Source organism: Tachyglossus aculeatus, chromosome 6 (assembly GCF_015852505.1).
Source record: "Tachyglossus aculeatus isolate mTacAcu1 chromosome 6, mTacAcu1.pri, whole genome shotgun sequence".
Taxonomy (NCBI): Eukaryota; Metazoa; Chordata; class Mammalia; order Monotremata; family Tachyglossidae; genus Tachyglossus; species Tachyglossus aculeatus.
The window spans coordinates 39,142,605-39,162,343 of NC_052071.1; the positions used below are offsets into that span (position 1 = coordinate 39,142,605).

The 19,739-nt window shown below is 45.2% G+C and overlaps 1 protein-coding gene across 1 annotated transcript in view; it reads left to right on the forward strand.

Annotated features, from left to right (window-relative positions):
* The window catches only part of TKTL1 (transketolase like 1), a 28,059-nt gene extending 10,616 nt beyond the window's left edge, over window positions 1-17,443 (forward strand). The window contains exons 3-14 of the mRNA XM_038748036.1: window positions 341-454; window positions 1,490-1,587; window positions 1,708-1,899; window positions 1,986-2,113; window positions 3,518-3,711; window positions 3,916-4,080; window positions 4,191-4,347; window positions 5,016-5,146; window positions 6,868-6,951; window positions 13,397-13,493; window positions 15,352-15,471; window positions 16,446-17,443. Coding sequence (XP_038603964.1) covers window positions 341-454; window positions 1,490-1,587; window positions 1,708-1,899; window positions 1,986-2,113; window positions 3,518-3,711; window positions 3,916-4,080; window positions 4,191-4,347; window positions 5,016-5,146; window positions 6,868-6,951; window positions 13,397-13,493; window positions 15,352-15,471; window positions 16,446-16,618 — 1,653 coding nt within the window. The 3' untranslated portion in view covers window positions 16,619-17,443. The remainder of the gene's footprint in view (window positions 1-340; window positions 455-1,489; window positions 1,588-1,707; window positions 1,900-1,985; window positions 2,114-3,517; window positions 3,712-3,915; window positions 4,081-4,190; window positions 4,348-5,015; window positions 5,147-6,867; window positions 6,952-13,396; window positions 13,494-15,351; window positions 15,472-16,445) is intronic.
* Window positions 17,444-19,739: the final 2,296 nt, after the last annotated feature.

The window sequence follows — 19,739 nt, forward strand, 5'->3', positions numbered from 1 at the left end:
TTCCCTACCTAAGTCCTCATTTCCTCCTCTCCCACTCCCTTCTTCATCGCACTTGGATTTGCACCCTTTTTTCACCCCTCCCAAAGCCCCACATGTACATATCTGTAATTTATTTATATTAACATTTGTCTTCCCCTCTAAATTGAACAGGGAACATGTTGCATTTTATCCTCCAAGTTGCTTAGTACAGAATTCTGCCGAGTAAGCACTCAATAAATAATGACTGATCAATTGCTTCCCAGTGCCGTTTCATAGTGGGTGGTCTGGCGGTTCGACTCAGATTAGTCTTCGTCGACAAATCGTAAATGATGGTTGCAACTGAAATCTCTCCTTCTGCCAGGGTCACGCTGCTCCAATCCTGTATGCCGCTTGGGCCGAGGCCGGTTATGTCAAGGAACCTGACCTCCTGAATTTGAGGAAGATTGACTGTGACTTGGAGGGGCACCCTACTCCTGTAAGTGATCCTTTGGGCTTCACGGTGTGGGGTGCCAAGGCCCTAAAGGGAGGCTGGGGGGCATAGAAAGGAACCCCAGCCTGAATGATCGTGAGGGCAGAGAAGAAGTTGGGCTAGGAATAAAGTGGGAGGGTATCAGCAGCAAATTCTTTGAAACTGCTTCCCCCGGAGAAGCCATGAGGGTGTAAAAATATACCTGAAAGATGGGAGAAATAAGAAATACAGGTGAAATTACAATAGAATGTAGAGGTTCAACCTCTAATGCTTCAAATAGTAAAGGGAACTTAAGACCCTCTAGGGAGAACTGATCCTAGGCTCGTAGAGTTAGTATCACATGGAAAATAGATATTTTAAGCCTGGGGATGTGCAGACTTTACACTGCATTTTTCTAGCCTTATTATGCATTGCCTTCTGATCAAGAATGTGGAAGGGAAGGGGTGATGATGGAATCCTGATATCTCAGTATCCCTGTTAGAAATCCTAACACTGACTTGAAATCATGTTAAGAATCGAAAGGATTGTTATGGTAAATCTAGGGACACAGCATCTTTATGCTTAGAAATAATTGGCAAGGGTATAAAACTCATAACGGCCAGCCAACCATTCCAAATATTTAGGCCACTGCAGTATCAGCATTTTCGTTCGGAAAATGCCTGCCCTCCATGAAGGTTAGATGGACCTTTTTGCATCTCATTCTGTCTGTCTTCTCCAGTTCAAGCGTTCCTTTTGCGGTATTAGGCAAATAGGTAAATAAGAATCTGAATTCTGAATAAGCGCCTACTTCAAGTCTCCAGGATGACATAATAAGTCTTGTACTGGCCAAGATTTAATTTAATGCTCTGTTGAACTTCAGAGGCTTTTTGTAACACCTATAAGTAGGATTGCCTGTATTTTGGCTTTCACAACCCATTTTTAGGAAGGTGTCGCAGAAGATGAATCCAAACAGTAGTTAAGTTGATGGAGGACGTTAGGGTGATGTGACAGTTGATGTTGAATCTCTTTTTGTTGTTCTTTTTGTTCCTGCCTCTCTAACAGAGATTAGCGTTTGTCGATGTAGCGACTGGCTCTCTAGGACAGGGCCTGGGAGCTGCTTGTGGGATGGCTTACACCGGCAAATACTTTGACAAGGCCAGGTAAGATTTGTGGAAGCAACTTGCCTGTTTGCTTTCCTGGAGGGCAGCCACTATGTAGCTGCCTCTGTGACTTCCAAAATCAGGGCATCTTAAGAGTGGCCTGTGTTGGTTTGGTTCTAGTTACCGGGTGTTCTGCCTGCTGGGAGATGGGGAATCCTCGGAAGGCTCCGTCTGGGAAGCCCTGGCCTTTGCTTCGCATTACAAATTGGACAATCTCGTGGCAATCTTTGACGTGAACCGATTGGGACAGAGTGAAGCAGCTCCTTTGCAGCACAACACCGGTGTTTATCGGAACCGCTGTGAGGCCTTTGGGTAAATGGTGCTTTTTCTTTCATAACTCATTGGCTTTCTTACCCAAATTTTGAGCCTCTGCTAATCTAGTGTTTTCCCGGTGACAGCTGGAACACCTATGTTGTGGATGGACATGATGTGGAAGAGTTGTGTCAAGCTCTGTGGCAGGCTGCTCAGGTGAAGGATAAGCCCTCTGCCATTATTGCCAAGACTTTCAAAGGCCGAGGCATCGAGGGTGAGTGATTTTTGTCTTCAACAGAAGAAACCGAAGATAGCTAGGCTCTGATCTTGGTAGCCTTACATGTTGGTAGCTAGGGGTCTGTGGAATTCTTTAATAGGGGCAATTGTGATTTACTATGTGCAGAGCACTGAACTAAGTGTGCAAAATAAGAGAGTTGGTAGGCATGTTCCGTGCCTACAATGAGCTTACAGTCTAGAGGGGGAGACAGACATTAGTAAAAAATTACTGATATGTATGTAAGTGCTGTGGGGCTGAGGGAGGGATGAATAAAGGGTGAAGGGCGGTGCAAAAGGGAGAGGTAGAAGAATAAATAATGGCTTTGTCAGCGAAGGTCTCTTGGAGTTGTGCCTTCAAGTAAGACTTTGAAGGTGGGGAGAGTCATCAGTTGGATATGAAGAGGGAGGGCGTTCCAGGCCAGAGGCAAGACATGGGCGAGAGATTAGTTAATCTGTGTCGTGCTTGATAAAATAATGGCAACTGGACTTTGAAATATGAGTTCTGTCACATATGACGGCTGAATCTCACTCAGGCTGGTTAGGAAGACTTCAGGACTTACAACTCACAAAGGAATTGACTTGGGCAAGTCACTTCACTTCTCTCTACCTCAGTTACCTTAGCTGTAAATCAGAGAGTATAACTGTGAGCCCCATATGGGATATGGACAGTGTCCAACCTGATTAGCTATATTTACCCCAGTGCTTAGTACAGTGCCTGGCACACAGTAAGCACTTAAGTGTACCATAAAAGGGGAAGAGTGATTATAGTGCTGATGATTTGTGCAGTGTCATGTGCACTCCCTAATCCCTAGCAGTCAGTCATTTGAGAGGATAAAGCCAGCCCAAGACCTAGTGAGAGAAGTGAGTTTCCATCAAAGTTCAGTGCTCTGCAGACAGTAAGTGCTCAATAAATACAATTGAATGAATGACGTTAATAATGTCAGACCACATGGCAGTGTGACCTAATAGAGCTTGGGGCTGGGAATCAGGAGACTTCGGTTCTATCCTCAGCTCTGTCGCTGACTTGCTGTGTCACCGTGGGGGAAATCAAAGTATTTCTTTGTGCCTCAGTATCTTAATCTGATACTCCCTAGCTCATGAGGATGTTAAGATAACGTGAGAGGTGATAGGCAAGATTTGGTGGGTGGAGAATTGTACAAAATTCATCATATTGTTGCTCAAGAAAATCCTTTTTTTACCCCGTCTGTTCCCACATGCAGCTAAAAATTTCTGAATAAGCTCTAGCCAACTCTTAGATTTAAGTATGAGCGATTCCATGAGCTAAAATAGACAAGATACCATTGCTTGAAATTTCTAGCCTTGACCCCTGAATTTTCCGAGGCATTTTAGTTCTGAAAGCTGAAATGTAGTGTGATTTATCTATGCAAATTTTTCCCCCCAGGTGTTGAGAATGCAGATAATTGGCATGGAAAGCCTATGCCAAAGGACAGGGTAGAATCCATCATCAATACAATCCAAAACCAGATTCAGACTAATACGAATCTGTCTCCCAAACCGCCTACAGAAGATGCACCTCAGATCAGTGTTGCGAATGTGAAGATGCCCTCTCCACCCAATTACAAAATTGGTGACAAGGTAGGTGAAAATTAACTGCTTCAAACTATGTAACAAAAATATCTTTTCCTCCCCCCCACTCCCTTCCCACCGTGCAGAAAGCTAGCGGTGGGCAGTCGTGCAGTGTGGCTTTTTACACTTCCCCACTCTTGAGTATTTTGGAGCAGTTCCAAATTCTAACCTTTTTGTTTCTTTGATGAGTCAGAACCTGCTTCTTTCTTCCAGATAGCTACCCGTAAAGCATATGGCCTGGCCCTGGCTAAGTTGGGTCATGCAAATAACCGAGTGGTTGCCCTGGACGGTGACACGAAAAACTCCACCTTTTCTGACTTGTTCAGGAAGGAACACCCCGAGCGCTTCATCGAGTGCTTTATTGCTGAGCAGAACATGGTGAGTGCCCAGGCTGTGCCCACCTCTGGCCAAGCCCAACAATGAATGGGGCATTTCCAGGAAGCACTTTGTCTAGCGGCGCAGGTCTGATGGATGTTCTTGTATCGCAGGTCAGCGTGGCACTGGGGTGTTCCACCCGTGACCGGACCATTGCTTTCGCTAGCACCTTCGCTGCTTTCTTGACCAGAGCCTTTGATCATATTCGGATGGGGGCTATCTCTCAGACCAACATCAACCTCTGTGGCTCCCATAGTGGCGTCTCCATTGGTATGTGTGATCTTACAGCTGTTCAGTACTTTGCAGCCTTCTCCTTCCCTCCCCAAAGTAAACTGTGAATGTTGATTATAATATCGGTTTCAGCGTGGGCCTTTAAATCACACTCCTAAATAACATAAGACGTTGTGGCAGTTCCACTTATGAGCAGAGCGTAAAGGAGTAGTGTTCTGTGGCATCAGCCGCCCTGCTGACCTCCCTGCCTCCAGTCCATACTTCACTCTGCTGTCTGGGTTTTATTGTCTGTTTTTCCCTCTGGACTGCAAGCTTTTCGTGGGCAGGGACATGACTTCCAACTCCATTGCATTGTACTCTCCCAAGTGCTTAGTGCACTGCACACAGCACTCAATAAATCCGATTGATAAAACTAATTTTTGTGGCACCAATTCAGTCTTGCAAACTGGTGGCCCCCCATTCTTCGGAAGCAAGTGATTCTAGATGTATCTTTGCCATTTCCTGCCAGTCCCCAATCCTCTCTTGAGGCGAGTGATAACAATAAGCGGAGTCAATATTTGCTAAATAGTTCTGGGGCCGAGCTTTCTTTCACCTCGCTTTCCGTTCTAGTGGCAAAAAGGCTAAAGTTGAAGGAAAGTTGGGAGTGCAGCAGATATTTTAGTGATCACCTCCCTATTAAGGCAGACTCTTCTTAATTGCTTTTTCAGGTGAAGATGGGCCCTCCCAGATGGCCCTGGAGGATCTAGCCATGTTCCGAACAGTTCCTAACTGCACAGTTTTCTATCCCAGTGATGCCGTCTCCACAGAGCACGCGGTTACTCTGGCCGCCAACACCAAGGTAAATTTCAAGAAGCGCTGTTGAGGCCAGGGTTACTTTTGTCTGGCAGTTGGGGCAAGACATTGAATGCTTAGAAAAATATTTGAGCGCTTATGTATAAAATTGTATTCCAGGGCGGGTGCGTATATTTGATGGAATCGATCTGGATCATTACAGAGAGGACCGCAGCCTCCTCCTGTTTCAGTCTGTGCTTGATACTCCTGCCTAAAACACATCTCTCCACTCGCCAAAAACCTCTAGCGACCACCTGCTTTCCCCTGCATCAAGCCAAAACCCCATACCATTGACGTCAGGGGTCTCCACCATCTTATAAATATCAGCTTTCTGCTTACACACGAGCTCACACTCATTCCTCTAGAGCACACTTGCTAGCCGTATCACTCTTGACCATTCTTCCTCCAATCCCTCTTGGACTGACCTCCCTCCCACACACACATCTTCACGTGCACCTGGAATCCCCCCCAGCCCCCAGTCCTGTCATTCAGATCCACCAGACAGCAGTTCTCCCCAACTTTAAAGTGCTCCTAAAATCCCACCTTCTCCAGTGATCCGATGCCTTCAAGTCATATTAACCCAACAACCATCTAGCCTCAGCATTTACTTACGCATGTTCCGTCAATTATACATTAAGTTTAATGTCTGTCTCCCCACTACCCCAGGATTAAGCTGGTTGTAGGCAGGGAATTTGTCCATTTATTGTTGTATTGTACTCTCCCAAGTGCTTAGTACAGTGCCAGGCACACAGTAAGCACTCAAAACATTCGATTGAATGAAATTTATTCACTTATTTCATCCTTACACTCTTGCTAGATATGACCTGTTATTGTCTTCCTCCTGCTCCCTCTTTAAATAATAATTTCTGTCTGCTCATATCGTCCATTAGATTGAAGCCCCCCTGAGGGACGGACTGGAGAGATCAAAGGGGGTGTGCCTTTTTAGCCCTGCTGAGATTAGTCTTCACTGTTACCCATGACTAAATAGGTAGCTTCAGAGGCCACTTTCAGACAGTTCCCCCTGTTTTCTCTGCTAGAACCTCATGTTCCTATTCTCCACATGAAGTGAATGTCTAAATGGAATTAGGTTAGTCCCTCTTAATCGTAATTTAAATAGAATGCACCAGATTCCTAAATGCTTGCTGGAGAAATTCATTTTCTTAAAAAACAAACTTTTCCTTTTTTTCCTTTAAATTGGGCTGGCTGTTGTATTTTTTTTTCTGTAATTCCCCAAAATATTCCCTGTTCTGAAAAGTTTCTGTTCAAAGAAGATTGACAAGCTTGTTGTTTTAAGTATCCATGGAGTGTGTAGAGTTTAGGTGACTTTTGATTTTACTAGACTCACCCACAATTTTTTAAATGGGCATATGAAACTGCATCCAAAAAAGGATTCCACCTATGCCTCTTGTCCAGTATAGAATGGCATTTAGATTGATAATCAAATCTTCTAGACTGTGAGCCCACTGTTGGGTAGGGACCGTCTCTATATGTTGCCAACTTGTTCTTCCCAAGTGCTTAGTCCAGTGCTCTGCACACAGTAAGTGCTCAATAAATACAATTGAATGAATCAATCAATCAATTTTTCAGGTTTTGAGGTGCCCGTTGCCTGCCAACTCAGTTTACAATACAGTCTTCCTTATAGGCAAAGGGCTTAAAAAACATGGACATACCCCCGCTGCATAATTTTGATTTCAGAAGTGCGATTCTGGTTTTCATTTTTCTTCCTAGGGAATATGCTTCATTCGAACCAGCAGGCCCGATACGGCAGTGCTTTACTCCCCAGAGGAAAACTTTGAGATTGGACAGGCCAAGGTAAGAAAGCAGGTTCTCTGTAGATCTTCACTTGGAAAACTAAATGAACAGCTGCCTGGGGGAATCATTCTGGCTTTTGGGCCACCCCAAAGCACACTTCCATTTCTTCTCCCTTTTTTTTTTTTTCCTCTCCTGCAACAACTACTGCTCTGAACTGAAAGATAAAAGCCTTTGTAATGTTGGTGGAAGCTGTGGGCGGAGACAGGGGTGCTTGCAAATACCAGGGAGAGCAGGAGTGTCTCTGGCACTGATTAGTCAGTGGGGCCATGGCACTCTCGGACTACCCACATAAACATTCCATTGACATTTGGCTTCTGCTGGACCTTTTTCTACTTTCCAAGCTCCCATGCAAAAAGAATGACCTTCAAAACCTAGGGAAGCAGCGGTCCTAATGGAAAGCACACAGGCCCGGAAATCAGGACCTGGGGTCTAATCTCGGCTCTGCCACTTGTCTGCTGTTTGACTTTGAGCAAGTCACTTCATTTCTCAGGGCCTCAGTTACTTCATCTCTAAAATGTGGATTAAAGATTGGGAGCCACACGTGGACATAGACTGTGTCCAACCAACCTGATTAGCTTGTGTCTAGTACAGTGCCTAGCACGTAGTAAGTGCTTAATAGATACCATTTAAAAGGAAAAAAAGACTTTGTTTATCTCACTTGGTTGAACTATAAATGAAGCAGCTTAACCTATTGGAAAAAGTTTAGAACCACTTCGCTTGGATGTGAGGTGCTTCCACATAGTCTGGGGTAAGGAGAAGTGGTAAATAGGGAACCTTTTTTTACCACAATAAACTTGGTCATTTACCTGACACTTTCCAACTCCATCTCTTGGGTCAGATATGGGATTTGGACATTCTCAACATATTTTTGTAGCTTACAGTTTACTAGCTTGTAGCTCTTTCTGAGCTAGAGGTGTTTATTTTTAGCTCACCTCTTCAGACTCTAAGACTACAGGAGATGTCTCATTCTAACTTAGCAATCAATCAGTCGTATTTATTGAGTGCTTACTGTGTGCAGAGCACTGTACTAAGCGCTTGGGAAATACAAGTTGGCAACATATAGAGACGGTCCCTACCCAACAGTGGGCTCACAGTCTAGAAGGGGGAGACAGAGAACAAAACCAAACATATTAACAAAATAAAATAAATAGAATAGATATGTACAAGTTAAATAAGTAGAGTAATAAATATGTACAAACGTACAGGTGCTGTGAAGGGAAGGAGGTAAGATGGGGGGATGGAGAGGGGGACGAGGGGGAGAGGAAGGAAGGGGCTCAGTCTGGGAAGGCCTCCTGGAGGAGGTGAGCTCTCAATAGGGCCTTGAAGGGAGGAAGAGAGCTAGCTTGGCGGATGGGCAGAGGGAGGGCATTTCAGGCCCGGGGGAGGACGTGGGCCGGGGGTCGATGGCGAGAACGAGGCACAGTGAGGAGATTACCGGCAGAGGAGCGGAGGGTGCGGGCTGGGCTGGAGAAGGTGAGAAGGGAGGTGAGATAGGAGGGCGCAAGGTGATGGACAGCCTTGAAGCCCAGGGTGAGGAGTTTCTGCCTGATGTGCAGATTGATTGGTAGCCACTGGAGATTTTTGAGGAGGGGAGTAATATGCCCAGAGCATTTCTGGACAAAGACAATCCGGGCAGCAGCATGAAGTATGAAGTGGGGAGAGACACGAGGCTGGGAGATCAGAGAGAAGGCTGATGCAGTTCTCTTTACCCTCTGAACGTCCTAGCTCCTGTTGTTCACGCCTTCTAGGTGAACTGGTCTCTGTTGATTCTCCTCCTATCTGTGTGACTGCTCCTTCTCTGTCTCTTTTGCTGACTCCTCCCCTGCCTTCCTCCCCCTGACAGTAGCGGCTCCCTCAAGGCTCAGTCCTAGGTCCCCTTTTATTCTCCATCTACACCCACTCCCTTGGAGAACTCATTAGAGAAGTAGCCCAGGTTGGTGAGCCAGAGGTCGTGGGTTCTAATCCCAGCTCCGCCGCTTGTCAGCTGTGTGACCTTGGGCAAGTCACTTCACTTCTCTGGACCTCAGTTCCCTCATCTTTAAAATAGGGATGAAGACCGTGAGCCCCATGTGGGACAACCTGATTACCTTGTATCTCCCCCAGCGCTTAGAACAGTGCTTGGCACATAGTAAGCACTTAACAAATACCAACATTATTATTATTATTATTATTATTATTCGCTCCCATGGCTTCATTTACCATCTCCATGCAGATGATTCCCAAATCTACATCTCCAGCCTTCCCTGCAATCTCTCCTTCCCTGCAATCTCACATTTCCCCCTGCCTTCAGGACATTTCTACTTGAGAAGCAGCGTGGCTTAGCGGAAAGAGCACGGGCTTGGGAGTCAGAGGTCGTGGGTTCTAATTCCAGCTCCGCCACTTGTCAGCTGTGTGACTTTCTGCAAGTTACTTAACTCCTCTGAGCCTCAGTTCCCTCATCTGTAAAATGGGGATTAAGACTGTGAGCCCCACGTGGGACAACCTGATTACCTTGTAACTACGCCAGTGCTTAGAACAGTGCTTGTCTCCTAGTAAGCACTTAATCAATCGATCATATTTATTGAGCGCTTACTGTGTGCAGAGAGCACTGTACTAAGCGCTTGGGAAGTACAAGCTGGCAACATATAGAGACAGTCCCTACCCAACAGTGGGCCAAATACCATCGTCATCATCGTCATTATTATTATCTCAAATTAAACCTGTCCAGAACTGAACTCCTTATCTTCCCACCCTGTCCTCCCTGAGTCTTTCCCCTCACTGTAGATAACACCACTGCCCTCCCTGTCTCACAAGCCCGAAACCTTGGTGTTGTCCCCGACTCACCTTGCTCGTTCCATCCACATGTTCAGTCTGTCACCACATCATGTCAGTTCTGCTAACCTCCACCCTTTCCTCTCCATCCAAGCACTTATCCTGTCCCACCTTGACTACTGCATCTGCTGGCTCGCTGATCTCCCGGCCTCCTGTCTTTCCCCACTTGAGGCCGTGCTTCACTCTGCCGCACCGATCGTTTATTAACAAAAACATTCAGTCCCCATCTCCCCAATCCTCAGGAACCTCCGGTAGTTGCTCATCCTCCAGCACATCAAACAGAAACTCCTTACTATTGGCTTTAAAGCACTCAATCAACTCACCCCATTCCAACTTCACCTCACAAATCTCCTACTCCAGCCCATATACTCCTCTCCCGTGGTGCCAGCTTACTCACCGTGCCCCGATCTCTTCTGTCTCGCCACTGACCCCTTTCCCCACATCCTCCCTATAACCCCTTCACTGTCCGTATATGCCAAAGGCATACTGGATAAAGCACGGGCCTGGGTATCAGCGGGTTGTGGGTTCTAATCATAATAATAATAATAATGGCATTTGTTAAGCGCTTACTATGTGCAAAGCACCGCTCTAAGCGCTGGGGGGGATACAAGGTGATCAGGCTGTCCCGCGTGGGGCTCACAGTCTTAATCCCCATTTTACAGGTGAGGTAACGGAGGCTCCGAGAAGTTAAGTGACTTGCCCAAGGTCACACAGCAGACACGTGGCGGAGCCGGAATTCGAACCCATGACCTCTGACTCCAAAGCCACCGAGCCACGCTGCTTCTCTAATCATGGCTCTGCCACTGCTCTGCTGTGCGACCATGGGCAAGTCATATCACTTCTGGGCCTCAGTTACCTCATCTGTAAAATGAGGATTGAGACTGGGAGCCCCATGTGGGACAGGGACTGTTCCCAACCTGATTTGCTTGTATTCACCCCAGCGCTTAGTACAGTGCCCGGCACACAGTAAGCATTTAGATACCACAATTATTATTGTTGTTATTCAAAGCATTAATAAGGTCACATCTCCTCCAAGAGGCCTTCTCAGATTTAAGCCCTCTTTTCCCTGGCTCGTTTTCCCTTCTGCATCATCTGCTGAGAGCTCATCTCCTCCAGGAGGCCTTCCCAGACTGAGCCCCTTCCTTCCTCTCCCCCTCGTCCCCCTCTCCATCCCCCCCATCTTACCTCCTTCCCTTCCCCACAGCACCTGTATATATGTAGATATGTTTGTACATATTTTTTACTCTATTTATTTTATTTGTGCATATCTATTCTATTTATTTTATTTTGTTAGTATGTTTGGTTTTGTTCTCTGTCTCCCCCTTTTAGACTGTGAGCCCACTGTTGGGTAGGGACTGTCTCTAGATGCTGCCAATTTGTACTTCCCAAGCGCTTAGTACAGTGCTCTGCACATAGTAAGTGCTCAATAAATACGATTGATGATGATGATGATGATGATGATGATCTATGCATCTGGGTCTATGACCTTTGGACATTTGATGTTTGCCCCACTCCCAACCCCACAATACTTATGTACATATCTTTAAATTATAGCATAAATTATTCATATTAATAATGTGAAGCAGCGTGGCTCAGTGGAAAGGGCACGGGCTTTGGAGTCAGAGGCCATGGGTTTGAATTCCGACTCCACCACATGTTCGCTGTGTGACCTTGGGCAAGTCACTTAACTTCTCTGAGCCTCAGTTCCCTCATCTGTAAAATGGGGATTAAGACTGTGAGCCCCATGTGGGACAACTTGATCACCTTCTATCCCCCCCAGCGCTTAGAACAGTGCTCTGCACCTAGTATGCGCTTAACAAATGCCATCATTATTATATTAATGTCTGTCTCCTCTAGACTATAGAAATGTCTGCTGCTTCTGTGGTATTGTACTCTCCCAAGTGCTTAGTACAGTACTGTGTAGAGTACTGTAGAGAAGCAGCATGGCTCAGTGGAAAAGAGCACCGGCTTTGGAGTCAGAGGTCATGGGTTCAAATCCCGGCTCTGCCAATTGTCAGCTGTGCGACTTTGGGCAAGTCACTTAACTTCTCTGGGCCTCAGCTACCTCATCTGTAAAATGGGGATTAAGACTGAGCCCCCCATGGGACAACCTGATGACCTTGTAACCTCCCCAGCGCTTAGAACAGCTCTCTTCCTCCCTTCAAGGCCCTGCTGAGAGCTCACCTCCTCCAGGAGGCCTTCCCAGACTGAGCCCCTTCCTTCCTCTCCCCCTCGTCCCCCTCTCCATCCCCCCCATCTTACCTCCTTCCCTTCCCCACAGCACCTGTATATATGTATATATGTTTGTACATATTTATTACTCTATTTGTTTTGCTTGTACATATCTATCCTATTTATTTTATTTTGTTAGTATGTTTGGTTTTGTTCTCTGTCTCCCCCTTTTAGACTGTGAGCCCACTGTTGGGTAGGGACTGTCTCTATATGTTGCCAATTTGTACTTCCCAAGCGCTTAGTCCAGTGCTCTGCACATAGTAAGCACTCAATAAATACGACTGATGATAATGATGATACTAAGTGCTTAATAAATGCTATCATTATTATTATTATTATTGCTGTGCACATAGTAAGCACTCAAATACCATTGATTTTTCTGAGCGAACCATCTGCCACCTCACTGTTCCTTACTATTGAGTCCCTCATCTCTCACCCTTCATTCATGCCCTCTCTCTCTAATTCCCTCCCCTTCACATGTGTCATCCTAGACTTTCAGAAGCACTCCCTGAGGTCTTTTTTTAATTTATTGCAAGCACCTCAGGTTTTGCCAGTCCTGCAGCCACCCTTAGCATTTACTCATTCAGTCGTACTTATTGAGCGCTTACTGTATGCAGAGCACTGTACCAAGCGCTTGGGAAGTACAAGCTGGCAACATATAGAGACGGTCCCTACCCAACAGCGGGCTCACAGTCTATGATGATTATAGTGTGATTTTTCGGTATTAATGTAGACGTTTTTGTTCTCTCTCGCTGTCACTATGTGTAAATTTGTCTGTCCGTATTCCCCACTAGATGGTCTCTTATTGTACCTTCCCAAGTGCTTAGTAGAGTACTACGCAGTAAATATACTCTGAGAGTTGTTAAGCGCTTACTATGTGCAAAGCACCGCTCTAAGCGCTGGGGGGGATACAAGGTGATCAGGCTGTCCCGCGTGGGGCTCACAGTCTTAATCCCCATTTTACAGGTGAGGTAACGGAGGCTCCGAGAAGTTAAGTGACTTGCCCAAGGTCACACAGCATTATAGCTATGCCGAAGCTTACTGGAAAGGGAAACATTTTGAGCAATCTACTTTGGTATTGTAGGACTTTCCAATAAAGGAGTAGTTTTCCACAATAGTGTACTACGTGCCACTAGATGGCAAGAGAATTCTTTCAAAAATGACTTTGTCTCAGCCCATTAGAGCAATCACAACGAACCCAAAATGGAACTCCCTTTGCCTTAGCTAGAGGACCATGAAGAAATACTGCGTTATGCTTCAGTTGCACTGTCCACTTCTTCACCCAGCGTATATTTGTAGGATGAAAGGGTTGGGGCTGGGCGGAGAGGTACGCTGTAATTTGACTTGACTTTGGGAATTTGAAACGCTGATGAGCGTCGTACTCTTCTGGTTGTTTGGTCAGATTGTCCGCCAGAGTGACATGGACAAGGTCACGGTTATTGGAGCTGGAGTGACCTTGCACGAGGCTCTGGCAGCTGCTGATGAACTAGCCAAAGAAGGTAATGTATTGATTCCAAGAGTGACGTTAGTTAACAAATAGTACGGCAGAGCTGTGGTCTGCTTCTGTGTCGCCCCCTCCTACCTCACCTCCCTTCTCTCCTTCTCCAGCCCAGCCCGCACCCTCCGCTCCTGTGCCACTAATCTCCTCACCGTACCTCATTCTCGCCTGTCCCGCCATCGACCCCCGGCCCACGTCCTCCCTCTGGCCTGGAATGCCCTCCCTCTGCCCATCCGCCAAGCTAGCTCTCTTCCTCCCTTCAAGGCCCTACTGAGAGCTCACCTCCTCCAGGAGGCCTTCCCACACTGAGCCCCTTCCTTCCTCTCCCCCTCGTCCCCCTCTCCATCCCCCCGTTTTACCTCGTTCCCTTCCCCACAGCACCTGTATATATGTATATATGGTTGTACATATTTATTACTCTATTTATTTATTTATTTATTTATTTATTTTACTTGTACATTTCTGTCCTACTTATTTTATTTTGTTGGTATGTTTGGTTCTGTTCTCTGTCTCCCCCTTTTAGACTGTGAGCCCACTGTTGGGTAGGGACTGTCTCTGTGTGATGCCAATTTGTACTTCCCAAGCGCTTAGTACAGTGCTCTGCACATAGTAAGCGCTCAATAAATACGATTGATTGATTGAGCCCCCTTTTTCCTCTCCTCCTCCCCATCCCCCCCACCTTACCTCCTTCCCCTCCCCACAGCACTTGTGTATATATATTTGTACAGATTTATTACTCTATTTTACTTGTACGTGTGTGTATATATATATATTTGTACAGATTTATTACTCTATTTTACTTGTACGTATTTACTATTCTATTTTGCTAATGATGTGCATATAGCTTTAATTCTATTTGTTCTGACGACTTTGACACCTGTCTACATGTTTTGTTGTCTGTCTCCCCCTTCTAGACTGTGTGCCCATTGGGTAGGGACCGTCTTTATATGTTTCCAACTTGTACTTCCCAAGCGCTTAGTACAGTGCTCTGCACACAGTAAGCGCTCAATAAATATGAATGAATGGTCAAAAGCAGCGTGGCCTAGTGACTGAAGTACAGGCTTAGGAGCCAGTGGACCTGGGTTCTAGTTTTGGCTCCACCACTTGCCTGCTGTGTGGGCTTGGAAAAAGTCACTTTACTTCTGTGCCTCTGTTACCTCAGCTGTAAAATGGGGATTCAATACCTGTTCTCTCTCTTATTTGACTTTGAGCCCCATGTGGGACAGGCCTGTTGTTTTTATGGTATCCGCTAATTGCTTATTATGTGTCGAACCCTGTTCTAAGCAGTGGGATAGATACAAGTTAATTGGGTTGGCCACAATCCCTGTTGTGCATGAAATTTACAGTCTAAGTAGGAGGGAGAATGGGAAAATTGAGGCACAGAGAAGTAACTTGTCCAAGGTCACAAAGCCAGCCTCTGACTCCCAGGACCGTGCTCTTTCCACTAGGCCATGTTTCCATTATTTCCTCCTGTGAATCTGCCTTCACCTGTATATATGTTTGTACATATTTATTACTCTATTAATTAATTTATTTATTTTACTTGTACATATCTATTCTATTTTATTTTGTTAATATGTTTGGTTTTGTTCTCTGTCTCCCCCTTCTAGACTGTGAGCCCACTGTTGGGTAGGGACTGTCTCTGTATGTTGCCAACTTGTACTTCCCAAATGCTTAGTACAGTGCTCTGCACACAGTAAGCGCTCAATAAATACGATTGATAGTCAATCAGTGGTATTTATTGAGCACTTACTATGTGCAGAGCACTGTTCTAAGTGCTTGGGAGAGTACAGTCAAGGAGAAATTAGCAGACATGTTCCCTGCCCATAATCTTACAGTCTCTCTTCTCTTTCTTCCAGGAATCCGTATCCGTGTGATTGACCCATTCACTATTAAACCACTGGATGCTGCCACCATCATCGCCAGTGCTAGGGCAACAGGAGGACGTATTATTACAGTTGAGGACCATTACAGAGAGGGTATGTAGCCGAACTCTCTTAATCCTCTGAAACCTGATCTTGCTCTAACAGTCTTTTATTTTATGGTTTGGATATAATCCAGAAGCATTAGGGAACACTTACCTCACAAATCCGTTCTGGATATCGCGTAATCCACAAGCTGGCACGAGAATAATAGTCAGGAAAAATGCTTGCGCTGGGGCACGTAGCATCGGTTAAGGTATGATACTGCTATGCTTTTCTTCCAGTGCCTCAGCCTTACTGTATAATACAGAAATTCTGGGCTGCTTTGAATTTTTACATTTTTATAATATTAATGAAGGAAGGGGTAACGCATCCAGTAGCGGTAGACGTAATCGTCACAGTAATAATTGTGGTATTTGTTACGCACTTACTGTGTGTCAAGCCCTGGGTTAGATTCAAATTTATCAGGTCGGATACGATCCCTGTCCCATAAGGAGCTCCCAGTCTAAGCAGGGGGGAGAATGGGTATTGTATCTCCATTTGACAGATGAGGAAACTGAGGCATTGCCCAAGGTCACCCCAGCAGGCAAGTGGCAGAGCTGGGATTAGAACCAGGCCTGTGCTTTCTCCAGTAGACCAAATTTCTTCCCGCGAATTTGTATTGAAAAATGGTAGTCATGATGGTTAATCTTCAGGATATGATTTAGCATTGAATCCACTGTTACTTAATAGTATCATTTCCCCTTTCCTCTCCGCCCCCTCCACATGAGAGTATTTTTTTAAGAACCCGACTATCACATTTGAGCAGAAACGACTACTTCCCGTCAGATCAACCACCTAGGATTAAATCAGCCAATTCCTTACACTAAGCGATAATCCAAGATCCAAAGTTTTCCATTAATCACAGTCGGAAAACTCATCTCTGAGTGTTTGAAAAGTTTCCCGGAGTCCCTCGATCAGAAACTTGGGAAGTAGACAATAGTAGGTAGCATTTCTCGGTTCTTTTTCAGCGGTAACTCTTCTCTTTATAGGTGGAATTGGTGAGGCTGTGTCTGCTGCTGTTTCGGGGGAACCTGGCATTCTTGTTCATCAGCTGGCAGTATCAGGAGTACCTCGAAGTGGGAAACCTACCGAGTTGTTGGACATGTTTGGAATCAGTGCCAAATACATCGCCGCTGCTGTGAAATCTACTTTTGCAAATTAATTGCTGAAACAAAAAGTGTGTCTGCTTTGGCCTTATACTGTTGGCATCTTTACGTTTCGATGCTGTAATTTGTGAATTCATCACTTTAAATTACCTCTCACTGGTGTATTTAAGGATAGGTAACACTTTCATTTCCATTAGCAGCTCCTGGTTTCCTGTTTAAAAATGTGACTGCGCTTAGAAATGCTGCTATCTCTTTGGGTCCATAAAATTGTTCGGATGAAATTCCATTAGTGTACAGAACCTGCTCTCATTCTAAGAAACCTCATGGCAAATGCAGTAGAATTTGTGCTAAATAAACCTCTTGGTAGATTTGAGAACCAATCTGTCTCTGGGGGAAACGGGAGGCTCAAACTCTTCTTTCAGTTTCAGTTCTGTTTAATGGAAGTTGTAGCATTTGAATTCACCCTTAAAATGTTTATACGAACCCCCAAAGTTTTGAAGAAATTGTAGTAGTTATCTCCCCATTCCAGACTGACACATCATTTTGTCTCACCTGTAGCTTCCTGGATCCTAATTTTAAGCAGTCGCCTCTGTCATTCCTCCCATGTTTGCTTTGTCTTTCAGGTTTAATATACTGGGACCATGGAGCAGAGATGAGAGTCTGTGTAATGCACTGCTCTCCCTGCTGCGTTCCTTCTGTATGTGTAGGGAAACAGATAAGTTAGCTCTTGTTTGCTAATTATAGTGTTCAGTGGACAGTTTCGTAGTTGTTTTGAAGACTTTCATTGTAAAAACGACCAAGCTAAATCGTCTGAATTAATTATAATACGGTGAGGAGTGAAAGAAATCAACTCAGCCAAAATAAATCATAATTTCATGCCTGTTTTTGCTGTGACTATTTACTCATAGATTGAAGCTTTCCAATAACTCTTATTTGTAGCCTTGGTTCAAGGTAAACATAAACTAAGGTGCCCGTCACGTGTTGACATTTATTACTCCTGCCCCGATTTGTACACAGTCCCAGTTTGAGGTGATTAATTGTCTGTATCACGCGATGCTCCAAATCATTGGGCCAGATTCTCCTTTGGGAACTTTGGCCTCATGTTTTCCACATCCTTCATGTAAAGCCAAAGTCCTGGCCACCCACTTTCTCTATAACAGATAGCGTTCTTCCAGAAGCCAGCGTTCAGGAAAACTTGCCCCTTTCTCTATAACAGATAGCGTTCTTCCAGAAGCCAGTGTTAAGGAAAACTTGCTGCAGTACTCACTGTGATTTGGTGCCTTGAATCAATCAATCAATCGTATTTATTGAGCACTTACTGTGTGTAGAGCACTGTACTAAGCGAAGGTATTGGCTCGACCATTTTCAACACCCTCTTTGTTGTGAGGATTTTCCCCCATTCTGCATTCTACCCCCGTGTGCTGTGAAAATCCACTCAGCAGAACTGAGTGTACTTAGCCACTTTTTACAAGTAGCCCGACGGGACAGCGAGACGCTTCGAGCCTTTTCTGTTTCGTGTAACTTTGCGATGGTTGGGCGCTCTTTTGCAAATGTCACTTGATGCGGTCTTTAGAAAACATTTGGCAGCTTGCAGGCCTCAAATGGCACTGTAGTAGATCTATTTCCTCTTGGAAATGAAAGGGCACCGCAGGCTTGACTGGAAGAATACTTGCTTTATGCCCACCGGAGGAGGTGGGCAGAGAAATAATAATAATAATAATAATGTTGGCATTTGTTAAGCACTTACTATGTGCAAAGCACTGTTCTAAGCACTTGGGGGGATACAAAGTGATCAGGTTGTCCCACGTGGGGCTCACAGTCTGAATCCCCATTTTACAGATGAGGTAACTGAGGCTCAGAGAAGTTAAGTGGCTTGCCCAAGGTCACACAGCAGACATGTGGCGGAGCCAGGATTCGAACCCATGACCTCTGACTCCAAAGCCCGTACTCTTTCCACTGAGCCACGCTGCTTCTCTGCATGGCTTAGTGGAAAGAGCCTGGGCTTGGGAGCCAGAGGTCGTGGGTTCTACTCTCGGCTCTGCCACTGGTCAACTGTGCGACTTTGGGCAAGTCACTTCATTCATTCATATTTATTGAGCGCTTACTGTGTGCAGAGCACTGTACTAAGCGCTTGGGAAGTCCAAGTTGGCAACATATAGAAAAGGTCCCTACCCGACAGCGGGCTTGCAGTCTAGAAAGGGGAGACAGAGAACAAAACAAAACATATTAACAAAATAAATAGAATAAATATGTACAAATAAAATAAATATATATTTAAATATAAATATTTAATAAAATAAATAAAATATGTACAAATATGCTTGTACATAAATACGTACAAGCATATGTATATATACAGAGAGAAGCAGCGTGGCTCAGTGGGAAAGAGCCTGGGCTTTGGAGTCAGAGGTCATGGGTTCAAATCCCGGCTCCGCCGAGTGTCAGCTGTGTGACTTTGGGCAAGTCACTTCTCTGTGCCTCAGTTCCCTCATCTGTAAAATGGGGATGAAGACTGTGAGCCCCCCGTGGGACAAACTGATCACCTTGTAACCTCCCCAGTGCTTAGAACAGTGCTTTGCACATAGTAAGTGCTTAATAAATGCCATCATTATTATATATACAGGTGCTGTGGGGAGGGGAAGGAGGTAAGGCAGGGGGGATGGAGAGGGGGAGGATTCAATTCTCTGTGCCTCAGTTCCCTCATCTGTAAAATGGGGATGAAGACTGTGAGCCCCACATGGGACAGCCTGATTACCTTGTATCTTCCCCAGCGCTTAGAACAGTGATTGGCACATAGTAAGCGCTTAACAAATGCCATCATTATTATTGTTATCGTTATTATTAAGCCCACGGGGTCCTTGAGGGGGAAAGGGGTAGTTTAGGGGATAACTGGTTGACCACAAACTGATAATGAGTGTCAATCATTCACGAATGAGCTTAGGTGACTAGGATCAGAATTAATCATTTATTGAGCGCTTACTGTGTGCAGAGCACTGGACTAAGCGCTTGGGAAGTACAAGTTGGCAACACTATTGAGAATATTAAGTCAGGGTCTGTCTCTGTCAGTGAGTGCTTGGAAGAGTACAATACAGTACAGTTGGTGGGCTTGTTAATTCAACTATTTAATAATAATAATTGTGGTATTTAAGCACTCACTATGTACCAGGCACTGTACTA